At 34.4% G+C, this 26791-nt stretch overlaps 3 protein-coding genes and 1 long non-coding RNA gene across 4 annotated transcripts; 1 reads left to right on the plus strand and 3 right to left on the minus strand.

Moving 5' to 3' along the window:
* Positions 1-11048: 11048 nt before the first annotated feature.
* On the minus strand, positions 11049-12150 carry LOC113561390. The gene is made up of 2 exons (XM_026970568.1): positions 11861-12150; positions 11049-11755 (listed from the first exon to the last, which is right to left on the minus strand). The coding sequence occupies exons 1-2, from the start codon at positions 12021-12023 to the stop codon at positions 11334-11336; spliced, it is 585 nt and encodes a 194-aa protein (XP_026826369.1). The 5' UTR covers positions 12024-12150; the 3' UTR covers positions 11049-11333.
* LOC105280813 lies at positions 12143-13741 on the minus strand. The gene is made up of 3 exons (XM_026970567.1): positions 13283-13741; positions 12975-13205; positions 12143-12635 (listed from the first exon to the last, which is right to left on the minus strand). The coding sequence occupies exons 1-3, from the start codon at positions 13428-13430 to the stop codon at positions 12310-12312; spliced, it is 705 nt and encodes a 234-aa protein (XP_026826368.1). The 5' UTR covers positions 13431-13741; the 3' UTR covers positions 12143-12309.
* Positions 13742-23185: 9444 nt separating this feature from the next.
* LOC113562091 lies at positions 23186-23791 on the plus strand. Its single transcript, XR_003406647.1, has 2 exons — positions 23186-23320; positions 23485-23791. It is a non-coding gene; the product is annotated as an uncharacterized LOC113562091 (long non-coding RNA).
* Positions 23792-23904: 113 nt separating this feature from the next.
* LOC105280812 (WW domain-containing oxidoreductase) lies at positions 23905-26437 on the minus strand. Its single transcript, XM_011341624.3, has 7 exons — positions 26119-26437; positions 25884-25948; positions 25405-25641; positions 25142-25337; positions 24886-25071; positions 24518-24773; positions 23905-24206 (listed from the first exon to the last, which is right to left on the minus strand). Exons 1-7 carry the CDS (start codon positions 26211-26213, stop codon positions 24012-24014), a joined length of 1230 nt encoding a protein of 409 aa, XP_011339926.1. The 5' UTR covers positions 26214-26437; the 3' UTR covers positions 23905-24011.
* Positions 26438-26791: the final 354 nt, after the last annotated feature.

A 26791-nucleotide genomic window follows, 5' to 3' on the forward strand; every position in this document is an offset into this window, starting at 1 on the left:
TTGAAGGTGCATGAGCGGCGCGATTACTTTATAGGTGTCTTAATGTACAAGGCTCTGCGGTATCGGGTCCCACTTCATCTGTCTGAGAGGCTTCGCTATGTGACTGATGCTAGAGACAATGTAGCGACGCGAGTCTGTGGGCTGGACCTTGTCGTTCCTAGTTGTCGTACTGCGACTTATCAGAGCTCTTTCATTGTCTACGGTACGCGTCTCTGGAACTCCCTTCCTGCGTCTCTGCGTAGCTCAGCCTCGGTGCCGGTTTTTAAGCGTGCGTTGTATGATCATCTTTTGGAGCTCTCCGTCCATTAATTATAATTAATGTTCTTCCAGTGCATATTAGTGTAATGTAAATTTTGTATTAACTTGTTATTACGAGTTGAATTGTTTTAACTGAAATTCTGTATGGGTTTACCCACTTTTGTTTTTCTTTGTACTTAAGGGCACGTACCCAGTACAATAAAATAAATATCTATCTATCTATCTCTCTCTACAGAAGGTGGGAAAAGCCAGTTTATTAAGGTAAACATTGTGTACTGATTTATTAATATATTCTAATTACATGATTGAGAATTTATTACCTAATTAAGAAATTTATTTATTGAAACAAGTTATCTCGACATGAATATTCTTAACCTATAAATATTGTTACGTGTTCGGGCAGACTTCGGACATAACAATATCATATGATATTGTAAAGAAAGCAAGACAAATTAAATAAAGCAGATAAATTGTTTCAATAAATAAAATTCTTAATAGATAATAAATATGCACTATATCAAAATATAAGACGTGTACACCTTCGTCAAAAACAACCCATACAGCACACAAACGTTAAATCAACATCTCAGAAACGTTGCATAGCAACATTGCAATGTTCCATCAATATCGCAAAATGTAGATTCGACGTAGAAAAGATATTGCATAAATGTCTAATGTCCGTTGAATTGCAATGTCTTGTAGATATTGCATTCAACGTCTACAAGACATTGCAATTCAATATTTAAGAAACCTTTGTTAGATCTTAGGATTGTTCTTTTTCGCTGCACTTCTGAACTAGTGCAATAAGTTGGAGCGAAACAAATATACTTTCTTTCATTCTAACTTTCCAAGCAGAACAAAAAGTCACAATAATGTCAAAAAGACATCATTTTGACATTATCGTGACTTTTTGTTCTCGTTGGGTTATTGCACTAGTTCAGAAGTACAGCGAAAAAGAACAAACCTATTGATTTAACATTATTAATTAATTATTACTATTGGGTTGTTCGGAAAGTAATTTCGTTTTTCACAAAGAGATGTCGTTAGTCGCGTTCCTCGATACTTAACCTTACTCTAAGCGACAAATTCGTTTTATATTTTGACAATTGACATTTCAGACGTCATTTAGTATCTTATTGTGTTGCGATCTGTCAAGTAATTTTTGTTTGGTATCACATCAAACATGGAAAATCAAAGTGAGCATTTTCGTAATATTTTGCTTTTTTACTACCGAAAGGGTAAAAATGCAGTGCAAGCGAGAAAAAAATTGTGTGCCGTGTACGGAGAAGATGTATTGAGTGAACGTCAGTGTCAGAATTGGTTTTCGAAATATCGTACTGGAAATTTCGATTTGAAAGATGCACCACGTTCGGGTCGGCCAATTAAAGCTGATGACGAGAAAATAAAGACTCTGGTGGATGCAAACCGTCGCATAACAACACGCGAAATTGCTGAAAAGTTAAATTTATCGAATTCGACCGTTTACGATCATTTGAAACGCCTTGGATTCGTTTCAAAGCTCGATATTTGGGTTCCACACAATTTAAAGGAAATTGACTTGATTCGACGCATTACCATCTGCGATTCATTGTTGAAACGTGAAGAAAATGAACCATTTTTGAAGCGAATCATAACTGGAGATGAAAAATGGATTGTTTACAACAATGTTAAGCGAAAACGATTATGGTCCAGGCAAGATGAACCTGCTCAATCGACATCGAAGGCAGATATTCATCAAAAGAAGATCATGCTTTCTGTATGGTGGGATTGGAAGGGAATCGTATTTTTCGAGCTACTACCAAGCAACCAGACGACTGATTCGAAAGTGTATTGTCATCAGCTGGATGAATTGGATGCTGCCATCAAGCAGAAGCGACCAGAATTGGCGAATAGGAAGGGTGTCGTATTCCATCACGACAATGCCAGACCACACACAAGTTTGGTCACTCGCCAGAAGCTTTTACAGCTTGGATGGGATGTGCTACCACACCCACCATACTCTCCTGATCTGGCACCATCCGATTACCATTTGTTCCGGTCTCTACAAAATTCTTTGAACAATGTAAACTTCGATTCAAATGAAGGCGTCAAAAATCACTTGCTTCAATTTTTTGTCAATAAGGAGAAGGACTTCTATGAGCGTGGAATCTTAAAGTTGCCAAAAAGATGGCGAAAGGTAGTGGAACAAAATGGCCAATACATCACTGAATAAAATTTATTCTAAATATGAAAAAACCGCCTTTCATTTTTCCTTGAAAAAACGAAATAACTTTCCGAACAACCCAATAGAATACCCCCTTAAAACCAAAATCGATAAAAACTTTTAGTTTAAAAACTTACATTTAAAATTTAAATTTAAAACTTAGTACATATATGTATACGCAATGTGCAATATTATATACTTTTACACATTTTTAGTTGGCGATGTTTCTGATACTTTGACGGTGGTAAAAAGATATAACAAAAATTATATACTTTAATACCATAAAAATATCAGTAACAGTTTAGCATTTTATTTTAGAATGTTTCAGTTTTATATTATGTATTAGTTTAATATTACATTAACATTTAGTTTATTTTGTAGCTTGTGTGTGTAATGCTTTTACAACTTTTATATGCGTTACTTTATTTTATTTTAACGTTGTTATTTACTCTTTAAACATTAAGTATCACATTTATTCTCATTTATAATACTAAAAGCATCGTACTTTTAAGTTGTACCGACATTTTCCTTATAAAACATATACAAAAAAAACCTGAAGTTTTAGTACAAATGTACAATTCTAAATTGTGTTGTATTTCTAAAATATATTATTTATAATTATGTTCTGCAAATGTTATCAAAAACAGAATATGAAGTTCACATATATATACAGGGTGGTCCTGAAATTTTACATATATGTAAATATAAAAATATAACTTTTAATAAAAAGTGTAGTTGAATGTTTAATCTCTACATGCGCGCGTTCGGAGGGGAACCTCTTTGGTCGCTCTTATTTTATCGTCATTGTGTGTGTATTTGTGCGCGCGCGCGTGCGTGTGTGTGTAGAATGATTGTAAAGGAAAATCTCAAAGAAAGCGTCTTCTTTGATATAGTATATAAGGTGTAATTTTCTATATTACCAATACCAATTTCAGAAATCGTTTAAAATACTTTTATATATCAAAGTTTTATTTATATGATAAAGCATAAAAAGATATACGTTCAGCTTTTCAAATGATTTTTGTACACTAAAAAACAAAGTGACAAATGTTGTTTCTTAATTTGCCAAAGAAATTTTATATGAAGCATCATTGATAAATTTTCAAGCAATATTTGTCATTATTATTAATTGCACAGAGTATATTTAGAAAGCATAATATATCAGTATCTCAGAGGTAGACAGTGTTAAGTCACATTTTTTGTAAAAACACAATTTTTATATTTTATGAATGAGGTTGTTAAGGAAATGCTAAGTTAATTCATAAAATATAAAAGTCTAGTTTTTTTTACAAAAATGTGACTTAACACTGCTCTATCTTTGAGGCATTGATATATAGAATTGATATTTTTCTGACGGTTTCTGAAACGTTTATTTTCCCGAAAAAGAAACGTTTCTCCTAACGTTTTTTTGGTGGACATTTTTCTCCTAAATAAACGTTTCAATAAAATGGTTATAAAACGTTACGGCAAAACGTTTATGAAACGGTTTTGAAACCAATGTGTGCTGCCTGGGTAGTTTCTTTGTTATATCCATATCTCACATGCTATATCCTCGGCAACACCCCCTCACCATGAATACGCGGGTCCAGTATTATATGGTCTAAGGTTCACCGTATATAACAAAATCTGACCTCTGTGAAGTTAGCACCCCAATTGCAAAATTTTGATATAATTAATAGAGTTCTGGCTCTTCCCCAAAGAGTTCTAGAGTTCCTGATACGTTTTGAAAAGAGTTCCGGCGATTAAATATAAAAAATCAGGATTTGAAGATATGGGGTGCCAACTTCACGTTTTTGCGAAAGGAAAATTGGTCATAACTTTTTTATTTCAAGCAGGAGCCAAAACAGTTCTAATACTTTTCGATGGAACTCTTGTAGCGCTATTCAGAACCTTTTTCTCCGTTTTCTCCGTTTAGAAGAAATTAGAAAATTTCTCTTCTGGAAATGAAAAATCGCTAGAACTCTTTTAGTTTTGGTTTGTGCGCTTCGAGTCTTAATAATAATCGTTAGAACTCTTGAAGAGCTATCCAGAACTCTCATCAGAACTCCGAATTTGTTAAAAAAGTTTTTCAACCCGAAGGACTTAGAAATTTTCAGGTCAAGAAACTAAAATTGACGAGAACTCTTTTAGTTTTGGTTTTAGCGCTTCGAGTCTTAATAATAATCGTTAGAACTCTTGAAGAGCTACCCAGAATTATCAACAGAACTCCGAATTTGTTAAAAACCTTTTTCGATCCGAGGAACTCAAAAAATTAAAACTAAAAGATTATGTCGAACCATGTATCAACTTTTGCAGAAGCTTTGAAGGAACATTGTCTCTTGACGTACTTTTGTGCTTATTTTTCTCGTAAAATACTTTCCGGCAGCGAAATGAGAAATTACTTGTATTAAGTTCTAATTTATTATTGCACTTTGGACACTGTACTTCCTTATGTATTAACTTATTCTCTATTAAGAACTCTATCACTATGTATTAAGTTATGTTTTATTAAAAAATGAAAAAAAACGATTCCAAATAGGTCTTCAATTCATGTGAAGCGAGGTTCCACGCAAAGCAAGGTTCTATATTGTAACTTCCACGCAGTACTTTTGGACATAGTTTGTTTGCGCGCGCGCACACACACACACACACACCGAAGGGGGGGGGCGGGTGGGGGGCCGAAGGCCCCCCGCACCCCCCCTCGCAGGGTGGGTGGGTGGAAGACGCTTTTTTTCATGTCTTTCCGTGTCGAAATAAATGGTGTCCAAACTGTTCAATTGCGCACCGTGCAGTTGGACACCGTTTATTTCGACATGGAAAGACATGAAAAAAAGCGTCTTCCACCCACCCACCCTGCGAGGGGGGGTGCGGGGGGCCTTCGGCCCCCCACCCGCACCCCCCCTTCGGTGTGTGTGTGTGTGTGTGCGCGCGCGCAAACAAACTATGTCCAAAAGTACTGCGTGGAAGTTACAATATAGAACCTTGCTTTGCGTGGAACCTCGCTTCACATGAATTGAAGACCTATTTGGAATCGTTTTTTTTCATTTTTTAATAAAACATAACTTAATACATAGTGATAGAGTTCTTAATAGAGAATAAGTTAATACATAAGGAAGTACAGTGTCCAAAGTGCAATAATAAATTAGAACTTAATACAAGTAATTTCTCATTTCGCTGCCGGAAAGTATTTTACGAGAAAAATAAGCACAAAAGTACGTCAAGAGACAATGTTCCTTCAAAGCTTCTGCAAAAGTTGATACATGGTTCGACATAATCTTTTAGTTTTAATTTTTTGAGTTCCTCGGATCGAAAAAGGTTTTTAACAAATTCGGAGTTCTGTTGATAATTCTGGGTAGCTCTTCAAGAGTTCTAACGATTATTATTAAGACTCGAAGCGCTAAAACCAAAACTGAAAGAGTTCTCGTCAATTTTAGTTTCTTGACCTGAAAATTTCTAAGTCCTTCGGGTTGAAAAACTTTTTTAACAAATTCGGAGTTCTGATGAGAGTTCTGGATAGCTCTTCAAGAGTTCTAACGATTATTATTAAGACTCGAAGCGCACAAACCAAAACTAAAAGAGTTCTAGCGATTTTTCATTTCCAGAAGAGAAATTTTCTAATTTCTTCTAAACGGAGAAAACGGAGAAAAAGGGTTCTGAATAGCGCTACAAGAGTTCCATCGAAAAGTATTAGAACTGTTTTGGCTCCTGCTTGAAATAAAAAAGTTATGACCAATTTTCCTTTCGCAAAAACGTGAAGTTGGCACCCCATATCTTCAAATCCTGATTTTTTATATTTAATCGCCGGAACTCTTTTCAAAACGTATCAGGAACTCTAGAACTTTTTGGGGAAGAGCCAGAACTCTATTAATTATATCAAAATTTTGCAATTGGGGTGCTAACTTCACAGAGGTCAAAATCTGCATATAACGAAACATTATAACAGGGAATTTCAAAGTATAAATTCGAAATATAAATAGCTGATTTTTCGTCAACGTTTGTACGTTATATTCGAAACTTTAACTTTTGATACATTTTCAGATCTTTCTTTTAAAGTACTGTAATATCATATAAAGAAATGCAGTAACATTATAACACGAATAATGATAAATGATACTACAATTGTATATATAAGATGATCCTATTATAAAAATGGATTATCAATACCGCCCTTTTGTATCCCTTTAGGTTCTTTTCTGGAAAACTCCCAAGTAATGAAAAGTGCAAAGAACGCAATCTGTTAATGTTCATACTATCATGTGTTAAATAAAACTTATATCCGAATAAACCATTGTTGTTTGATTAAATATTGTATTAAAATACTTTCCAGACTAAATTAATATCAATGAATTATATGCCATATGCTACATAATAGGAAATACAAGAAAACAATATTAAACAGATAAATGATAAAAAGAGTCAGTTTTTAATAAATGTATTACATAATATCACATCTATTTAGTATTCGTCGCAACAATTTGAATATCCATAAATCAATACATTTAATGATATCTATAAATCTAACATTCGTACATTTTAAAAATAAATTGATGAAAACAAAAGTAACAGATTACGAATAATATTAAATCAATTACAATTATATTAAAGTATATCATGTATCTATTACTAACACACAAAATATACATATAATCTTAATACACATGGTACTGACTTTTAATTTATGTGGTGTGTATCTATTTATAATCTCTATATGATACATACCCAGTAAGCAAAATGTGTGCAATCTGCCAGCAGATTGGCAACAGATTACTGCAGAAGTTGATAGCAAATTGGCATCCGTTATGTCCGCATTAGGATAGTGATCTGCCAGCAGAGCCTGCTAACAGACTCTGACAGTAGATTGGCGGCAGAAACCGAGCAGGATCTGTTAACATTTGATGGCAGATTGACAGCAAAAACCGAACAGAATCTGCAGCTTTTGGCCATTCATATTTACGATATATTAAAGCATGTGTTTACTTTTAACACACTATAAATTGGCATTTTATATTACCATGTGTTAAAAGAACGCATTTATTTGTTTGTTAAATTAAAGTACATTTGGCTTGATGTGTCTTTCTGACAGTTCGTTGCATAATCTCTCTCTTATTGTTAATTTATTCTACTCTGAAGTCCGAATTGTGCTTTCGAACTTCAGATTGCTTGTGGCGTGCGTGAACTATATGGACGTTGTCCATGGGAGCCTCTGTGCCGCAAGTGCAAACATTTTCAGAAAAATTAATATTATCATGCCAAGGCGCGTATATTAACTTATATAACTGTTAGGCTAAATCTTAACATCGAGTAAGAACTCGACGTGTGCACCGCATAGCGGTGCGGAGCGAAAACACATATTCATAGCCGTGTAAATTTGAATACTGTTTGTTGAGAAAACTAGTTTAAACTTCGCGCTAATTCTGCCCAATTGTCTCGGGAAGATTCGGGCATCAAATATCGATAGACAAATATCAGCACGACGAGACGCGTAGCGATGTATTCGACCCTTTTTCTCACGCGACCGTTGTAGCGAGCGAACGTACTGAGCGAGCGAACAAATAAGTGGATCCACTGGCGGATAGTTACTGGCGAATAGTTTACCGATATAGAATTAAGGCGGATTTGTGCACAGATCTGAAAAACGAAAAAGGCGACTGATATCTGGAAGTTACGGAATCAATCGGATGAGTAGAAATTTTTCTTTAATTTGATTTATGAGATTCTTTGCTTGAACAAAGCATTGGCTAATTTTGTATCTTCTTTTCTTGTGACTTTGAGGTTCACACGTATATTTTCTTGCTTATTTGTATGTGATTGATATATAATTATTTGAAACTGTTTGAATGTATTGTTACATATTTTTCGTAATTATATACATATACATTTTCTTTTGTTTATTGAAATACTGAACACATTTATTTATACCTTATCTCGCACATTTGTAAAGGGAAATAATCAAATTTCAACACTGTCAAAAGCTGCAGATCCTGTTCGGTTTCTGCTGCCAATCTGCTGTTAGATTCCGCGCGCGCAGATCTTGCTCGGTTTCTACTGCCAATCTGCCGTTAGATTCCGCGTGCGCAAATCTTGCTCGGTTTCTGTCGACAATCTGACTTCAAGCCATGTTTGCAGATTCTGCTCGGTTTCTGCCGCCAATCTGTTCTTAGATTTTGTGAGCAAGCTCTGTTACATTTCTGGCACCAATTTGTCGAATTAATCGTTAATAACAACTTCTGTATCAAATTTGTTGTCTTTTGGCTGGCAATAGTTGATAGCAGATAGTTAGCATCATCTGCTTTCGGCAGACTTGGCTATCTGGGTATTTAGGTATATTTCCACCTTATTTTTATAGAAAATAGTATGTGTAATAAAACATATAAGAGAAAGGGATTAACTTATATATACTATATTATATTTTATATATAACATACATATATATATATATATATATATATATATATATATATATATATATTACATATACTATTATATTCTATATTCTATATAGTATATTCTATAACCTGTATATTTTATATATTATAATATATGGAATATAATATTATAAATATACTACTATGCACATTATGCCATATAGTGTTATATAAAAAAATAATATTGCTAGATATGCTTCTATGTGAAAATAGTGGGAAACAGAATTTGATTTATAGGTAATTTTTCGTTATCACTAATTCCGTGTTATTGCAAAATGAATCATGTCTCACGTTAATTATCCTAATTGTTCATTTGATCTCATAAAATGCGTATCAAAGTATATTTTATAATAATCTAGAGCACCATTTGCAAATTCCTGCACGTCCGCTTTTATTTCCACAAATATATTAGTATTTCCTACATCGTCCATTATTATGTCTGAAAGACTGCGATATGTAGTTATTACACTAAAATAATAGGATGCTCCGTCAGAATGACAATCTCTGTCCTCCAAGTTCGTGAATATCAATAGTTCTGCTTCATTTACTTTATTTATTTATTTAATTTAAAACTTGGCTTCGACTTCTATCCTTTGCAAGCTCTGGGCCGACCATAACTCTACGTTCTATTTGCTAGTCGCACGTTATAATGTTCTATCATGTTTAACACAGATTTAAGTTCTATCTGTAAATCTTTATATAAAATACGATATTCTCTAGTTCCTTGTAACTCAGAAAAAAGAGTTCCCAACGCATTTCTCCACACCTCAAAAATATTTATGAGATCGGGTACAAGGTTCGATGCATATCTGTACCCATCCGTGCAAATCGGACGTAATAATATCTTTCGTTGCTCAAGTATGTGTATATGTTTATTTATATCGGTCGCAAAAGACCGATACAAAGATGCGAGATATGTAAATGACAAAGTAAGCATATGAACTGCATGGAGGCGGTCGGCATCGTTGCACATTGCAATGCAATGTTTGCTAGCCAACTCACATGGTATAAACACAGTATAAAGATATACAGTAGGGACAAGCACCCGTTTTCGAGTCAGCCGCGCAGATTTGCTTGCGCATCCCAAGCGGCCATGTTCTTGGGCGGCTTCCAATCCCGTTCAAAGTAAAGAACGTACATTATCTCCGTAAAGCCTATTACACAATGCAAAGGAACAGTCAACAGGAACAGGGAATAGCCAATCGCGTTGCTCGATTTGGTCATCCGTACTCAAATCGTGTAACGCGATTGGTTATTCCCTGTTCCTGTTGCCTGTTCCTTTGCATTGTGTAATAGGCTTAACTGTGATCACATATAGATAGAGAAACATAACCAAACATAAAAATTCGCATATTGTATTGTATTGTTTGTTTTGTGCTTTTGTTAAAAACAATGTCTAAGAGAATACATCGAGTGTGTGTGGTGCAAAATTGTTTTCACAATGATTCACAGTGATAATATATCATTTTTTCGCTTTTCAAAAGAGAAAGAAAGGTATGCATTACTTATGTATTTATAAAATATGTAATTTTTTTAAGAAAACACATTAAAAATATTTGCTGATAGCGGTGGTTTCTAATATTATTGATACGCTACTTGCCGCCCGAAGACATGGCGGATCGGCTGAAAAAGATCAAAGGTGCCGACGCTCTTTGTCCCTACTGTATATCATTATACTGTGGTATAAATACAAGGGTATGCTCTTGCGCATGTGACCAATCAGAATTGTCGAAGTGTGACGTCACAGATAAGCGGTACATTTAAAACTGCTGTTTCCAAACAGCTTGTTAGCAGCATTCTCGTTAGAAATATTATTTTAATTTCAAGTTTGCAGGAAAACATCTTTTGTAAAATAATAGTTTATGAATTAATAAATATTCCATAACGAAATATAATATAAATAAACATTAGAAACTCAATAAATATAGAACAGTTCACAAAACAAACATAAAAAAATGTTAATATTTTTTCGTCTGATATTTCGAAAGCCGGAACTTATGAAGTGGAAATTCTAACAAGTCGTGTTAACAATCGTAATGGATATGAAAGGATGTGTCACGAAAGCTGCATTTCGTGCGCCCACGAGCAAAGAATGTTGCAAATTGAATAAATAAATGAAGTAACAAATACTTAAAATTTACTTTGGGGATAGGGATTGGATTAAATAAGAATAATAACACATATAAAATGCTACGAAAAAGATTTATTATTTGTGAATTTTATTAACTTTTTCTTTTGGACTGACAGATCGTAACGATATAGCACTTGCTATATCTTCTGAAGACCATGTTATACAAGTCTGAGACGGATTTAGTAACATTTGTATTTGCCCCGGAGTAAATATTTTTCCGAGCATCTGATACATTTTTGTTTCCACATCTTCATTACTTTTACTCTCTTTCTCTTTGTACATGAGCAACTAATTGCTCTTCAACACTATTACTGAAAGCATACCATAAGAACCAACATTATTCTTTCGTATAATAACCTGAAAAGTTTCTAAACATTACTTTATAACTCAGTTTCTTCAAAAGAGCAGATACATCCTTTGATGTTGAGGGTAACGCTGTAGTATTGTCGATTGACTGGATTCTTTGTGACGTAGGTGTATCATCGTCAAATGTAGCAGACGGCATCGTATCGTTGCATTGTGATTCCGAAGTTGATGTGTCGTTGCATGTTGATTCTAGCATATTCGATGTATCAATTAATGGTAATGATCTTTTGACACAATAAACGGCTTCCACTTGTGGCGCGTCAAACATTATACGTAACGTGGGAATTGTATCTGCTTTCAATTTTAATAATCTTTTCTGAGAATAGAAAAGTGACTTTTCTTTCGGCGACTGTACAAAGGATGATGCATCGAAGTGTTGGGAACATATCATAGCTAAACATAAATAAAATTATATGCAGTTCACTTCATTTATACATTCATTTGTACAGTTCAGTTACATTTACATTACGTTTGTACATTTACAATATAAAATTTTACCTTTTTTACTGTTAACATTTTGTTTTCCGCATACTGCAAGCCACTTAGATGCGATCGTAAGATCTTTTGGAAACGAAAAATATTTTATGCTTCCATTAAATAATTTTGTTTTCCGAAAATAGTTCTTACATCCTTTCACAGAACAGGACATTTTAATATCCATGGATCACGTTTCTTCATAAAAACAAACAGGGGACCGCCATGTTGTAATGTCCTGTCCAATCACAGTTTATTCGAGTGTGACGTCACACTTTGACTGCGCAGTGGGTGACACCGGGATGAGCATACCCTTTTACTTATATCATGGCCAACTCATACTTTTCTTCTCCAAAGAAAAAAACTATTTTTGCATCAATTATATGTGACACACGTGAATCAGTAATTCTGTTAGAAATATATGCTAAGTCTCCACTTAATGACGTAAATAATAATAATAATTCTTTAGGTTCTTATTGATTTAGAGGATTTGTTTCTTGGTTCGAAGATGAAGCCCACAAAATCTGACTTGTATATGTAAGCCATGCGTCAGCAACTCTTGCTTTTAGCTCCGTAACAGTATTAGGAATAGTGTCGAGTGACTGATTATCTCTCTCCATCAACATTATCATGTATTCTACTGCAGCGAGACAATTTCTGGTTTCAGTAAAACGCAGATTGTTTAGAAGATGTATGCTCATCACAATCACAGCGCTAGACCACGTACATCGTTCATTTGGAGAGTTCATAATTCTTGTCCGCTTGTTTAAAAAATCATGTATGATAGGTATCCATCCATCTGCATAGTCCAAATCATAAGACATTTTCATACGCTCTATCATACTTTCATATAACGATATTAATAATATTCTAAGGTCTTTCATGGAAACATCAGCCAAGTGCGTGCAAATTGGTTTTGGGAAATTGTTCTGTTCAATATATTCTAAGCATAATTTGATAGCATGATTTAACCTTCGGGGTCCTTCTTCTATTTCGCTTATTGCTATTAATGTTTTAACAACTATTAAAATGGCTTTGCAATCTAGCTCTATTCCTTGTGATAATTCGAGAGATCTTGACAAGTTATATAGAGAAAATGGAAAATTCTTTAATGCTTTACAGTCCTTATATATTATACCTATGTTATAGAAAGCTGTTGCAAGAGCTATAATGTCAAACTCTGTCGCCGATGTTATACTCTGATACAATTCATGCAACTGGGTTGCCATTTCCTTGCATTCCCTCTGCATGTTTTCCCAGGGTTGATAATACTGTTTCCGTAACTTTGCCTGGTTGAATGACCTTGTCATCAGTGTCAGAAACTTTGGTTGAATACGTTCGAGCATCATCTGTCGTGCAATTGATTCTTCTGCAAAATGACGAAATGATAGTACTTATTAATTGATACTGTACAATTTATTTTAAGTAGATAAATTTTTATATTACCACAACTAGGAGTATTTGTCCATTTTCGTTTAAGACGTTCACCATATATCTGCATATAATGAAACATTATTACAGTGAATTTCAAAATATAAACTCGAAATATAAATAGATAGATAGATTTGTCAATCGGTTTGTTACGTCCAAACATAAAACACTAATTGGATCACTATGAGATAAATTCTAACTTCCGTGAAACTTCCTACGTCGTGCGCGTCTAACGTGTAATTGAACGTCTAATAACGTGTAAACTTGTTTTCGATAGGCTACATGAGTTTCTATATATACAAAATAATATACGCGGCACTGTCCAATGTCAGATTCGAAACTGTTTTGTGTCGGAAACTTTAACTTATTCTGATTCATTTTCAGATCTTTCTTTTAAAGCAGTGCCGGGATTTAGTTGCACATTTCGGACCGATTTCGTTGTCAACTCCCACTGTTTCCCTCTTGCCGCGCGTATCTTAGCAACGAGGTGCCGAACGCTAATAATTTAACGGCATGTATCTTGTTTATTAGCGTCCGGCACCTCGTTTCTAAGATACGCACGGCAAGAGGGGAACAGTGGGAGTTGACAACGAAATCGGCCCAAAATGTGCAACTAAATCCCGGCACTGTTTTAAAGAAATATAATATTATACAGGGTGTCCCAGACTTACCGAATCACCGGTTCAGGGTAAATTCCTGAAGTCATTCTGAGACGATAGTTCCTCTTGCAAAATGTCGAGGGTGGCGTAGTTTCGGCGCTACGAAGGGTTGTAGTTATCCTATCCTTGTGCAGAGTTTTCCCGCGTTCAGTGACGGTAGGTCGAAGGGGCCCCGCGCATCGCGCACACTTCAATTTGATCTTAATTTTTCGCGGCTGTTCAAATTGAAGTGTGCGCGATGCGCGGGACCCCTTTGACCCACCGTTACTGAACGCGGGAAAATTCTACACAAGAATAGGATAACTATAACCCTTCGTAGCGCCGAAACTACGCCACCCTCGACATTTTACAAGAGGAACATTCGTCTCAGAATCACCTCAGGAATCTACCATTAACCGGTGGTACGGTAGGTCTGGGACACCCTGTATATGATTTTTATATGATACATATTTAGATACCTAAAGAGAAAGAGACTAACAAATGTAATAACAAATTAATTGTAACATAATGAAAGAAAAATTATTGAAAAATATAAAATGATATATAGTTAAAATAAAAGAGAGAGAAATGATTTTATTAAATTTATATATAATAGATAAATACCCCCCGTGTAAACATATATGTAGTTGCATTTAGATAAAAAAAGTGTTATAAAAAAATACTTATAAATCCTACAAAAAGAAATCTCCTAGAAATTCCTGTTTTGCAAAATTTGCAAACATTTCATTTTCATTCTTTATAAGTAATAATATAGTATATATGTACAATTATACTGCATATTCTTTATATTATACAATATAATATTATGCATAATATGCTATATAGTAGCCTATTAAAAAATAATATTATATTTCTATGCAAAGTAGTGGGAAATAGAATTTGCGATTTATAAACATTTTTCCTTCAACTATAATAAACACTGATTCAATTGCATTATTGAAACATAAATCATATCTCAAGTTAATTGTCCTGTTTGTTCATTTGATCAGATAAAATGCGCATCTAAGTATATTTCATAATAATCTAGACTACTTTTCGCATATTTCCAGACGTTCACTTCTATTTGCTTAAATAGTTTTACAATATAACTTCCTGCATCACCGATTATTATGTCTGAAAGAATGCGATAAGTAGTTATTAAACCAAAATAATAAGTAAGCCGACAGAAAATAATAGTAATAGTAAAATAATAGTAGTACGACGACAATCCTGTCCTCTAAGTTCGAGAATATAAATCAATAGTTCTGCTAATTTATTTACAAAAGTCATTGACTTCGGCTTCTGTACTTTGCAAGCTCTGGGCCGACCATAACTCTACGTTCCATTTGCTATCCGCTCATTATAATATCCTATCATGTTTAACACATATCGGCGTTCCCTCTTTAAATCTCTATATAAAATACGGAATGCTCTAGTTCCTTCTAACGCATAAAAAAAAGTTGTCAACGCTTCGCTCCACACTTCTAAAATGTTTATAAGATGAGATACAAGTCTTAATGGGTATCCGTGCTCATCCGTGCAAATCGCATATAATAATGTCTTTCGTTGCTCACGTATGTGTACTTTTGTGTTCGTATCGGTCGCAAAAGATGCGAGGTATGTAAACGATAAAGTAAGTTTATAAACTGCATGGAGACGGGCGGCATCGTTGCACATTGCAACGAAATGTTTACTAGCTAACTCATATTGTTCTGCTCCATACGAAAACACTATTTTTGCATCATTTATATTTAATACACGTGAATCAGTAATTCTGTTAGAAATATATGCTAAGTCTTCACTTAATGACGTAAATAATAATAATTCTTTAAGTTCTTCTTGATTTAGAGGGTTTGTTTGTTTGTACGAAGATAAAGCCCACAAAATCTGACTTGTATATGTAAGCCATGCGTCAGCAACTCTTGCTTTTAGCTCCGTAACAGTATTAGGAATAGTGTCGAGTGACTGATTATCTCTCTCCATCAACATTATCATGTATTCTACTGCAGCGAGACAATTTCTGGTTTCAGTAAAACGCAGATTGTTTAGAAGATGTATGCTCATCACAATCACAGCGCTAGACCACTCACATCGTTCAGTTAGAGAGTTGATAATGCTGGTCCGCTTGTTTAAAAACTCATGTACGGTATTTATCCATTCACCTGCCTTGTCTGAATCATAAAACACTTTCATACACTCTATCATTCTTTCATATAACGATATTAATAATATTCTAAGATCCTCTTCCGTGGAAACATCAGCCAAGTGCGTGCAAATTGGTTTTGGGAAATTGTTCTGTTCAATATATTGTAAACATAATTTGATAGCATCATTTAACCTTCGGGGTACTTCTTCTATTTCGCTCATTGCTATTACCGTTTTAACAACTATTATAATGGCTGTGCAGTCTAGCTCTTTTCCTTGTAATAAGTCGCGAGATCTTGTCAAGTTATATAGAGAAAGTTGTAAATTCTTTAGTGCTTCACAGTCCTTATATATTATACCTATGTGATAGTAAGATGTTGCAAGAGCTATAATGTCAAACTGCGTCGCTACGCAGTTACTCTGATACAATTCATGCAACTGGTCTCTTATGTTCATGCATGTAGTCTGCATGTTTGCACAGAATGGATTCTGTTTCCGTAAATTTGCCTGTTCGAATGAACTTTTTAGCGGTTCCAGAAAGCATGGTTGAATATGTTTGAGTATCGTCTGTCGTGATATGACTTCTGCAAAATAACGAGATTACATCCCGTTATTAATACTATACAATTAATTTATTTCAAATAAATATGATTTTGTGAAATTGATATGTCTGTAATTAGTTATGGAGGTATGGTATATAATAGAAGTATGGAGCTGGAAAGAAAGGGAGGAGTTAGAAAAAAATACTACTGATAGATATTTGCAGTGGATGATAGGGGTAGACCGGAATCCACCACGATATATGGTGAGGTAAGGGTTATTGAGAGATATGATGAAAGGATAGGCAGGAAGGAGAGCATGGAATTTTGAGAAAAGGTTGGAGGAGGAGAGAGAAGGAAAACGAGGAAATGAGAGCAAGAACAAAGAGAGGAATGGTACTAGAGAGATGGCAGAGAGAGAGAGAGGAAGAATGAAGTTTTAGGAGGAAGAGGATAGAAGATTGAAAAGGTAGAAAGGGAAATAGGATAAATAAGGGGAAAAAAGTTGTTTGAAAGGGAAAGATAATTATAGGGGGAGAAGAGATGATCGAGGATACGGGGGTCCAGGTATAATTATATATAATATATATGATATAGTTGGGTAAAAGGGGAGGGTATACCAGAGGATATTTAAAAAAGATTTGGGGTGAAAGTAAATGAAAGAGGGTGCCTATAATTAATAGGTTGGGGAACGGGATTATAGGAGGGAAAGGTACTGAGGGGAGGAGAAGGGAAGAAGTTACAGATTATGTGAAGAGAAAAAAGAAACATGGGAACGTGTTTGAGGAAATGTATAGGGTGGGGAAGGGAAGATGTAGCAGGTAGTAGTAGTGAGAGAGGGAGGGAGTGACAGGGAGAGAGAGAAAGAACAAGATGTAAAATATAAATGAAGACAACAGGTCCAGAATAGGGAGCAAGAAACGAATGTGTGTGTGCGCGCGCGCGTCGCGTGCGTGCGTGCGTGCGTGCGTGTGCGTGTGTGCGTGTAGAATAAGGTGACAAAATAGAAATAGGTTAAGTTAGAGTAAGATTAGGGTTAAGAGATTATGTATGTATATTAATTTGTAAAAATCCTAAAAGGAAACAATAATAAACTATTCTATTCTGTTATTTTAGAAATTTAAAATAGTAGATAATTCTTATGTATTACCAAATGTAGAAACATGTGTCCATTGCCGTCTAAGATGTTCGCCGTACCTCTGCATGTAATTAAACATTATTACATGGAATATTCAAAATATAAACTCGAAATATAAATATAGATAAATAAATTTGTCGTCAATCGGTTTGTTACGTTCAAACATAAAAACAATCGGATCACTGCAAGATGAATTCTGATTTCCGTGAAACGTCTTGTACCGCATGTTTAACGTATAACTGAACATTTAACATGTAAAACAGTATTGCCAGATTCTGATCTTCGTAGCATTTGATAGCATGTGGAGGGGATGGTTCTCATAACACGCACAAGCTACGTATCGTGTCCAGAGCGCTCAATTGTTGAATAAGATAGAATAATCCTTAACATCGCGGAAATGGAAATTGCTCAGAGGAAAATAGGTGAAAGGAATGTACACAGTGTCATAAAATTAATCACTTTTTAGTCATTTTTCTTGTTAATCAATTGTATACCAAGAAATAAAAACACTAATAATAAAAAACATATTATTTACTAGAACTTACCTTAAAACCTTGTGTCCACGATCCAAGTTCTTGGTCAAAGTTCTAGGTCCGAGAAATGTGTAGCCAATCAACATGCAGCTTTTATGTAAAAACTGTAAGTTCATTGGCTACACATTTCTCGGAACTAGAACTTTGACAAAGTTCTTGGATCGTGGACACAGGCTTTAATATCATGTTTTTAAATTTTATTAGGTGCAAAATATTTTATATTTTATAAGTAGCTGTTTTAATTGTGCTCATAAATTTTCTTGGTTCTTTTGAACGCTTCTCTTATACGCTCCATATTTGTTTTAGAGAATATATTTGTTTATAGTTTTTATTTTTATTTGAAGATTAAATCGGGCGTATCCCGTTTGCACATGGAACGATTGTACACCGCACGATTGGACACGCACGATTGGATACGTGTAGTGCACACGGAACGATTGGACACCGCACGATTGTACACCGCACGATTGGACACGTTGTATTGCACACGGAACGATTGGACACCGCACGATTGTACACCGCACGATTGCGCACGTACATTGCACGATTGGACACCGCACTATTATACACTGCACAATTGGACACCACTAAAATAGATGTTCTTTCCACAGTTTTATCAATAAATTTTATTGATAATTTGGTGATATTACGATTTCCGGGGCCCCTCAATTTGACGACGGTTTTTGATAGTACTTTTAACGCTGAATAAAAAAGTATATAGGTATTATAGGGCTAACTGCTGTCGTTTATGAGATATTCGGTGTTAAAGATGACTTATGAAGGTTAGGAAACCTGTCATACCTGTCATAAATTGTATTAATACAATTAATGTGTATAAATTTAGTGTGTATAAATTATATACATAGTTTGTTTGCGCGCGTGCGCGCGCACACACACACACACCGAAGGGGGGTACGGGGGGCCTTCGGCCCCCCACCCGCACCCCCCCTCGCAAGGTGGACCTCGATTGGCATGGAATGTCTAAGATACGAATCTCGTCAAACCCACACGAAATCTTATAAAAAGTACTATTCGAAACCATCGTCATTTTTAACACCGACTATCTCGAAAACGAAAGCAGTTAGTCTAAGACCTATATACTTTTTTATTCAGCGTTAAAAGTACTATCAGAAACCGTCGTCAAATCAAGGGGCCCTGGAAATCGTAATATCACCAAATTATCAATAAAAGGCCATAGCCAGATAAGCATACTAAAAGTGCCCCCGGCGAGTTTTGGAACGACACTTGGACTGTTGTTTTGTCATTATAACAAAAACATTTTCTCAAAATTTCAGTCCTTTAATTGTATTATTTCTCGAGTTATTGAAAAAAAATGCGATTTTCAGTTTTTTTTTCTTCCATAGATATTATAGATGGACTTCTGTCGATTTTTTTTAAAAGACTTATTAATATAAGACATAAAAAAACTTTTTTTCATAGTTCCCGATTTAAAACTCCATTTACAAAAAAAATAATAAAATTAAAAGTAACTTTTCCGAAATGTTCTCTTCGAGGTACAATCATTAAACTTTCATAGAAAACTCTTCTCTTTTATGAATTGTTCTCAAATTTTTTAAATTTTTTCAAGTTGGTGCAACATCATGAAAAAAAATAAAAATCAACTTTTTCCTTTTATTTTTGCAGTAAAATAAAAAATTATTTATTTCTCTCAATACAAATATAGTTATAATTATACAAACAAGATTCTAGAAAGAATTTTTATACAAAAATCATAATTTTTATCGAACGTGATCAACAAATTAATTTTTTATCAGTCTTCATCACTATCTTCAGTAATTACTACGGTGCTACCCTGTATCGTAAACAGATGGCTCAAAATTTCAGCTGGTCTTATTATTTTTGCTAAATATCTCGCATAAGATAAGTAATATACAGCTAGGGTGTATTACTAAAGGTGTTACAAGCTTATATTTTTAAAACTAGATGAAGTATGAAATTTTTGTTTTCCAGCAAATATTTGGTATCGAAAATAACATCATATGATGAAGTTAGTTTTTTCCTAGGTGGAGTGGGTAAAGTCACATCAAGGACATTTTGATTTTTTAACTGTCGACATATAGTTTTTGAATGGCGCTAATTTCGAACATTTGCTTAAAGGATTTATTACTTTGTTTGTTATTTCTATTGTTTGTTATTATGACTATTTGTGGTCAATCTACTCGTTAGGAGACGGGCTACAATCGTACGCAATAAAAAATATATGTCGACAGTTAAAAAATCAAAATGTCCTTGATGTGACTTTACCCACTCCACCTAGGAAAAAACTAACTTCATCATATGATGTTATTTTCGATACCAAATATTTGCTGGAAAACAAAAATTTCATACTTCATCTAGTTTTAAAAATATAAGCTTGTAACACCTTTAGTAATACACCCTAGCTGTATATTACTTATCTTATGCGAGATATTTAGCAAAAATAATAAGACCAGCTGAAATTTTGAGCCATCTGTTTACGATACAGGGTAGCACCGTAGTAATTACTGAAGATAGTGATGAAGACTGATAAAAAATTAATTTGTTGATCACGTTCGATAAAAATTATGATTTTTGTATAAAAATTCTTTCTAGAATCTTGTTTGTATAATTATAACTATATTTGTATTGAGAGAAATAAATAATTTTTTATTTTACTGCAAAAATAAAAGGAAAAAGTTGATTTTTATTTTTTTTCATGATGTTGCACCAACTTGAAAAAATTTAAAAAATTTGAGAACAATTCATAAAAGAGAAGAGTTTTCTATGAAAGTTTAATGATTGTACCTCGAAGAGAACATTTCGGAAAAGTTACTTTTAATTTTATTATTTTTTTTGTAAATGGAGTTTTAAATCGGGAACTATGAAAAAAAGTTTTTTTATGTCTTATATTAATAAGTCTTTTAAAAAAAATCGACAGAAGTCCATCTATAATATCTATGGAAGAAAAAAAAACTGAAAATCGCATTTTTTTCAATAACTCGAGAAATAATACAATTAAAGGACTGAAATTTTGAGAAAATGTTTTTGTTATAATGACAAAACAACAGTCCAAGTGTCGTTCCAAAACTCGCCGGGGGCACTTTTAGTATGCTTATCCGGCTATGGCCTTTATTGATAAAACTGTGGAAAGAACATCTATTTTAGTGGTGTCCAATTGTGCAGTGTATAATAATGCGGTGTCCAATCGTGGAATGTGCGTGCGCAATCGTACGGTGGTCAATCGTGCGGTGTACAATCGTGCAGTGTCCAATCGTTCCGTGTGCAATACAACGTGTCCAATCGTGCGTGTCCAATCGTGCGGTGTACAATCGTTCCGTGTGCAAATGGAGGCGACCCGATTAAATCGATGAACTATTATTTTAAAGCATCTAATTAATTGTTGAATTTACTTTAAATGTTTTAATTTTCAAAATCTCATGTAAACGTCTTTTTGCGTGCTTACAATTTTATTCACATTTCTTCCAAATATTAATATGATTAATTAATTGCAATCTATTATTGGAATGTGCTTTTATGTGTTTTAAATATTTATAGATTTCTTTACAAATTTCTATATAGATTTTTTATATAAATATTTAAAAATGTCTTTGTCAAAAAAGATAAATCGAAAAATATAAAAAGTAAAATAAAGCGATTAATTTTAGGACATCGCTATAGCTCAGGACCTCGCGCACCGTAACTTTTTTTTCAACACGGCACGCCGACTTTAGAGTTTAGACGCGCGAAAAGGGCAGCATGATTGTCAGGCCTTGTCTCACCAATAATATTTCATTCGCGCGAGCAGTGAGCTCGACGGTACGCGTACGGACACGAACCTACACATTGAAGCCATAGTTTCGCACATTCACCGCATGAGGCCTCCAGTGTCAATTTGGCGATAGGGATCCTCAGAGAGGGATCGATATACGCGACGCCATTGTTTCAAAAACGGAAGTGAGATATGCAGCGGCAGAAGTTAAATGGGTTTCAAGTCTATATATGTATATGTAGAATATTATTAAAAACGGAGAGATACATTTGTACAAATATTGTTTATTAATAAATGACGGAATAGAGAAAAATCTTCAAAAGTATAGGGGGAGTTGTATATAAATATAGAATCAAAATGTTTGAGAACGAAATATTACATGATCAAACATGTCGACAAATTTTTATTTATATATATATATAAATAAAAATATATATATGTACATATATACATATACAGAGCAAACATATATTTGTACAAGAATTTTTATTTTATTGAAAATGTATTGTGACAAATCTACACAAAAGTGTTAAAAGAAATTCTATATAAATTGATTCACGACGATTATATATAAACAGATTGTATATAAATTGTACATAAACTAGTCACGTCGAGCATAATTAATATATCAAAATATAAAAATATATATTGTAAAAAAATATGTAATAAATTTCCTGTATGTGAAAATAAAATTTCCAAATGGTATAACATAATTATTTGTACATACAATAAGCCTTATGATTCATTAACGCCCGTATTCATAGTCAGGCCTTATACTTAAGGTCTCCTTAAATTAATCTTCAGATGCTCCGTAGCTAATAAAATGATTCGTAGAACATCTAAAGATAAATTTAATTTAATTTATTTATTTACTTTCTATTTTTTCACTTTCTACTGCGTCACTACACAATGAAACAGAAGTTTCATCTGTCTATCTCGATCTTCTATCTCCCTCAGTTTCCGGTTTTGAAACAAACATGGCGCGACCAATAGAAAACGTAACCGCGTATACCGATCATGGATATAGGCAGAGAGAAGCCTGAGAGCGGTCACGCTCGCGTTTTAACTGTAACGCCTCAAACGTGGACATATGCGTTCCACTTGACGCTCCCAACGCTCGCGGCGTCATTCTATCTTTATTCAATATTCAGTGAGCAATAAAGACAGAATCACTTCAATCACTTTAATGTCCACGTTTGAGGCGTTACAGTTAAAACGCGAGCGTGACCGCTCTCAGGCTTCTCTCTGATATAGGAACGTAGGGATGGAGCGTATCGTTGCGGGGGGGAAGCCCTGCGGGAGGGCCGACAAGGTAAAATCCGCCATTTGTTGTTGCCTAGGTGAGGCCCTTAACCTCTTTCGAGATACAAATATGAAGTAATTTAACAAATTTAGTATCAAATTGAAATATGTATATGCCTGAAAAAACTTGATGCTACAAACTTTATTTTATGAAGACAATATTTGTTTCTTCAGATTTCCAAGAGATTCAAGCAGACGAATTTTAGGCAATAACAAATGGCGGATTTACCTCGTCGCCCCTCCCTCAGCGGTTCACCCCCCTCATCCATATAACTAGTTTATGCTCCATCCCTACATTCCTATATCCATGATACCGATCCCTCTCTGGAGGATCCCTATTTGGCGATCGCTCGCCACTCCTGTCGACCTTTAAAATATTTTGATTCGATAAGAGACGTGAAAGTATTTCTAGTTTTCTACTTAGAACAAGTTATTATTTATACGATATGACGGTCAAATAATAAAACAAATTAACTTATTACTAATATTTAGTTTCTACATATATATAATATTTATTTTTACATATATATATATATATACAAATATGTTATATGTTATAATTATAATAAAATTAATATTAATTTTCTTCTCTTATTTGTTTCATATGTTTATTTTATATTCAGTCTAAAATGATGATATTATTATATATACTGTTATGCAAATATTACGTCATTTTTCAGACATTACTAAAACCTTTTTGCTCATGATTGTTCTTGTCCCTTTTTACAATACTCCGTTATCATGTCTTGACTGAGAGTCCACAGTCGCGAGGCTAATGCAGGATCCACTGCCGCGTTCGATGGTTGGCAGCGATAACAATTATTGAAGTAGCCACCTGTTACGCCCTCCAATTCCGGTGCCGTAGCGCAAAATATTGTCGTGCTCGCTGCTTGTTGCTACAATGTGTTTTGATTTTAACATATAAAGCCAGTTTATAATAATGTTAAAAATACTAATTTAAAGAAAATTACTTTAAGAGCTCATTTCAATCAATCAATCAATTTGTAGTTCCAATTTTTTTAAATATCCATTTAAATTTGTATAAATATCCATCTTGCATGCAGAGTTCGAACGTTCGTTAAGTCAAAACGTTCAAGTCTTTTGCTGTATTTTTCTAAACTTTCCTTCTCGCAGTTCAACTTTACTACAAGTTTATCATGCTGACGTTTATGCTTTGCATAAATACATAACGGAACTTATTCCATACCAGTGATTTGGTGAACGGGCGTACTATGGCAAACAGCAACCGATATAACCACCAGTGACGTGATAAGGACGTAGACACCATGTTACCGGGATGGCAAGCAAACACGCTCACGGAGGGCCACTGTCGTGCCAGTTCCTGCGCGAACAGAATATTGCACAGCTTCGACTCGTTATATGCACCCATTGCCCAGTACTTGTACGCTGGTGGAGACAGAGTTAATTGGTGAACATCTTCCGGGCTTCGTATCGTTGAAAATCTGTCGCAAAACATATTTAATTAATTACAAGATTATATAATATTTTGTGTATGTGGTTTTATGTTTGTGTATATTTAATTAATGTTACAGAAAATATATCAGAGAATATTACCTGTGCGATTCGCTGGAAACTATTACGACCCTGGAATTGTTGGTGCCCTGTATAACATTCTCCAGCAGGAGCGTTAAATAAAACTGCGACAAGTGATTGACTTGAAACGTCGTCTCGTAACCATCCTTTGTGAGCTGATACGGTATTCCAAAGACACCGGCATTCAATATTAGAATATGAAGAGATCTACATTGAAAAGTTATATTGTATAAAAAAGATTGATAACTTGAAACATCAAGATGTCTAGTGAAATTACTTAAATCTCTGCTTGAACTGCTCGATGGCCTCTCGCACGCTGCGCAGTGATGACAAGTCCATTTCCAGAGCTACGCAATTTGCGGCCTCCTTTTCTTGCCGGATACGACTTATAGCTTCGTTAGCCTTTTGCAAATCCCTACAAGCCAGCACTACGTCACAGCCATGCAACGCTAATGATCTAGCAGTCTCATATCCTGTGTGCAAAAGTTTTTTTAATCAAGTAAACTGTAAGAATAATTATTATTAACAATTTCTATTTACCAATGCCTGCATTCGCTCCCGTAACAAGGGCAACCTTGTTGCGTAAATCTCGGCCGTGCAACACTGCCAAAGCAGTGCTACTTCCATCGAATCTCTGTCGTACTGGCTGAGACATTTCTCTGTATTCAGTGGCAAATGCTAATCTTGGATCGGTATAAGTTGTAGTATGATTTGTGTGATCGATAAATAGAACTTTATTGTCGTCTGATATACATCTCTCCCAGCCAACTGGTAATTCTATTACAATAAATTGGTTTAATTGCATTTTTCAAGTAGTATTATAATTTAACATTAGATAGCCTATTTTTTACTTTAAACCAGGTTTGCTTAATGACGGAGCATGGTTAAGATGTCAATTAATAATTAATTGAATTATATGATTAAATTTAAGAAACTTCTACGTGTTTGGACAAAAAATTACATGCAGAATTGTTACATCAAATTGCTGTTATGATCACAAAGTCGTAATTACCAATTACCTCCGTCGACGATCTTCTTACGACCGGTTCGGGGATGTGTCCACTGCGTTCCCTTTGTGTAATGACTGCAACATAATAGCATGATTCGTAAATTTGCTCACTTATCAATCATACTTTTTTTATCGCAAGGCGCGGAATAATCTTTGATCGATGACGTCTGACTGATCGAGCATGTTTCTTTTTATGAAATTTAATGACACAAAAGAAATATTTATTGGCAAAATAATGTATTTACTTCACGTAATAAACATTTCCATCCAACGTCGTTCTTTCTTCCCAACCTGGTGGCAGTTCGTCCTCGCTGTCAGAATCGTTTAAAACGCCTACCATGCTTAACAGAAATTCTAACCTCTTTCTACTGTTTATATTTACACGTTCGTCTCTCTTGTTTCTTCTCAAATTTTATATGTACATCCATCTCTTTTCAATCGAGTGGCAAATTCATTTTGAAAGATGATATAACTAACAGACAACAATGATGTCTGCTAACTATACACCAACTAATTTTCATTAATTACTAGCAACACAGGTGCGCGCTATTTTATTTTTCAATATTAATGTTTTATTTATCAATATTTTATCAATATAACCGCACTGACAGCCACTATGACATTTTGACATTCGCAACACGAAGTTCAAGTCACACGAAGTTCGAGCCAAGCGAGAGAACCAATCAGCGTCGCGGAAAAGAGGCCTCAATATTCGATAAAAAAGAACTTCACGAAGTTAACACGCCTTTTTTAGAATAGGAGAATTAAAAAAATTATTGTTTCCCAAACTCTAAAAGTGGTTTCCTAAACTTTCTCAAACGATTCCCAAACGATTGCAATAAAAAAAAAAAGATTTATCATATTTGTCTGCTAACTATATTGAGGTGTCGACTTGACCGCCGTATAGATGTAGCAGAT

The sequence above is a fragment of the Ooceraea biroi genome, chromosome 6, assembly GCF_003672135.1.
Source record: "Ooceraea biroi isolate clonal line C1 chromosome 6, Obir_v5.4, whole genome shotgun sequence".
In the NCBI taxonomy this organism is placed as follows: domain Eukaryota; kingdom Metazoa; phylum Arthropoda; class Insecta; order Hymenoptera; family Formicidae; genus Ooceraea; species Ooceraea biroi.

What these genes read in the sequence shown, in the direction of transcription:
- LOC113561390 (XM_026970568.1), bottom strand. Translation starts at nt 12,023, where the DNA reads ATGGATATTAAAATGTCCTGTTCTGTGAAAGGATGTAAGAACTATTTT. An exon ending in AAATGTTAACAGTAAAAAAG is followed by an intron (nt 11,756 to 11,860) that starts GTAAAATTTTAT and finishes ATTTATGTTTAG; the next exon opens with CTATGATATGTTCCCAACAC.
- LOC105280812 (XM_011341624.3), bottom strand. Translation starts at nt 26,213, where the DNA reads ATGGTAGGCGTTTTAAACGATTCTGACAGCGAGGACGAACTGCCACCA. An exon ending in TAAGAAGATCGTCGACGGAG is followed by an intron (nt 25,642 to 25,883) that starts GTAATTGGTAAT and finishes TTATTGTAATAG; the next exon opens with AATTACCAGTTGGCTGGGAG. An exon ending in CAGTTCAAGCAGAGATTTAA is followed by an intron (nt 25,072 to 25,141) that starts GTAATTTCACTA and finishes TTTTCAATGTAG; the next exon opens with ATCTCTTCATATTCTAATAT.
- LOC105280813 (XM_026970567.1), bottom strand. Translation starts at nt 13,430, where the DNA reads ATGTTTGGACGTAACAAACCGATTGACAAATCTATCTATCTATTTATA. An exon ending in GACAAATACTCCTAGTTGTG is followed by an intron (nt 13,206 to 13,282) that starts GTAATATAAAAA and finishes GTCATTTTGCAG; the next exon opens with AAGAATCAATTGCACGACAG. An exon ending in AACAGCTTTCTATAACATAG is followed by an intron (nt 12,636 to 12,974) that starts GTATAATATATA and finishes TGGACTATGCAG; the next exon opens with ATGGATGGATACCTATCATA.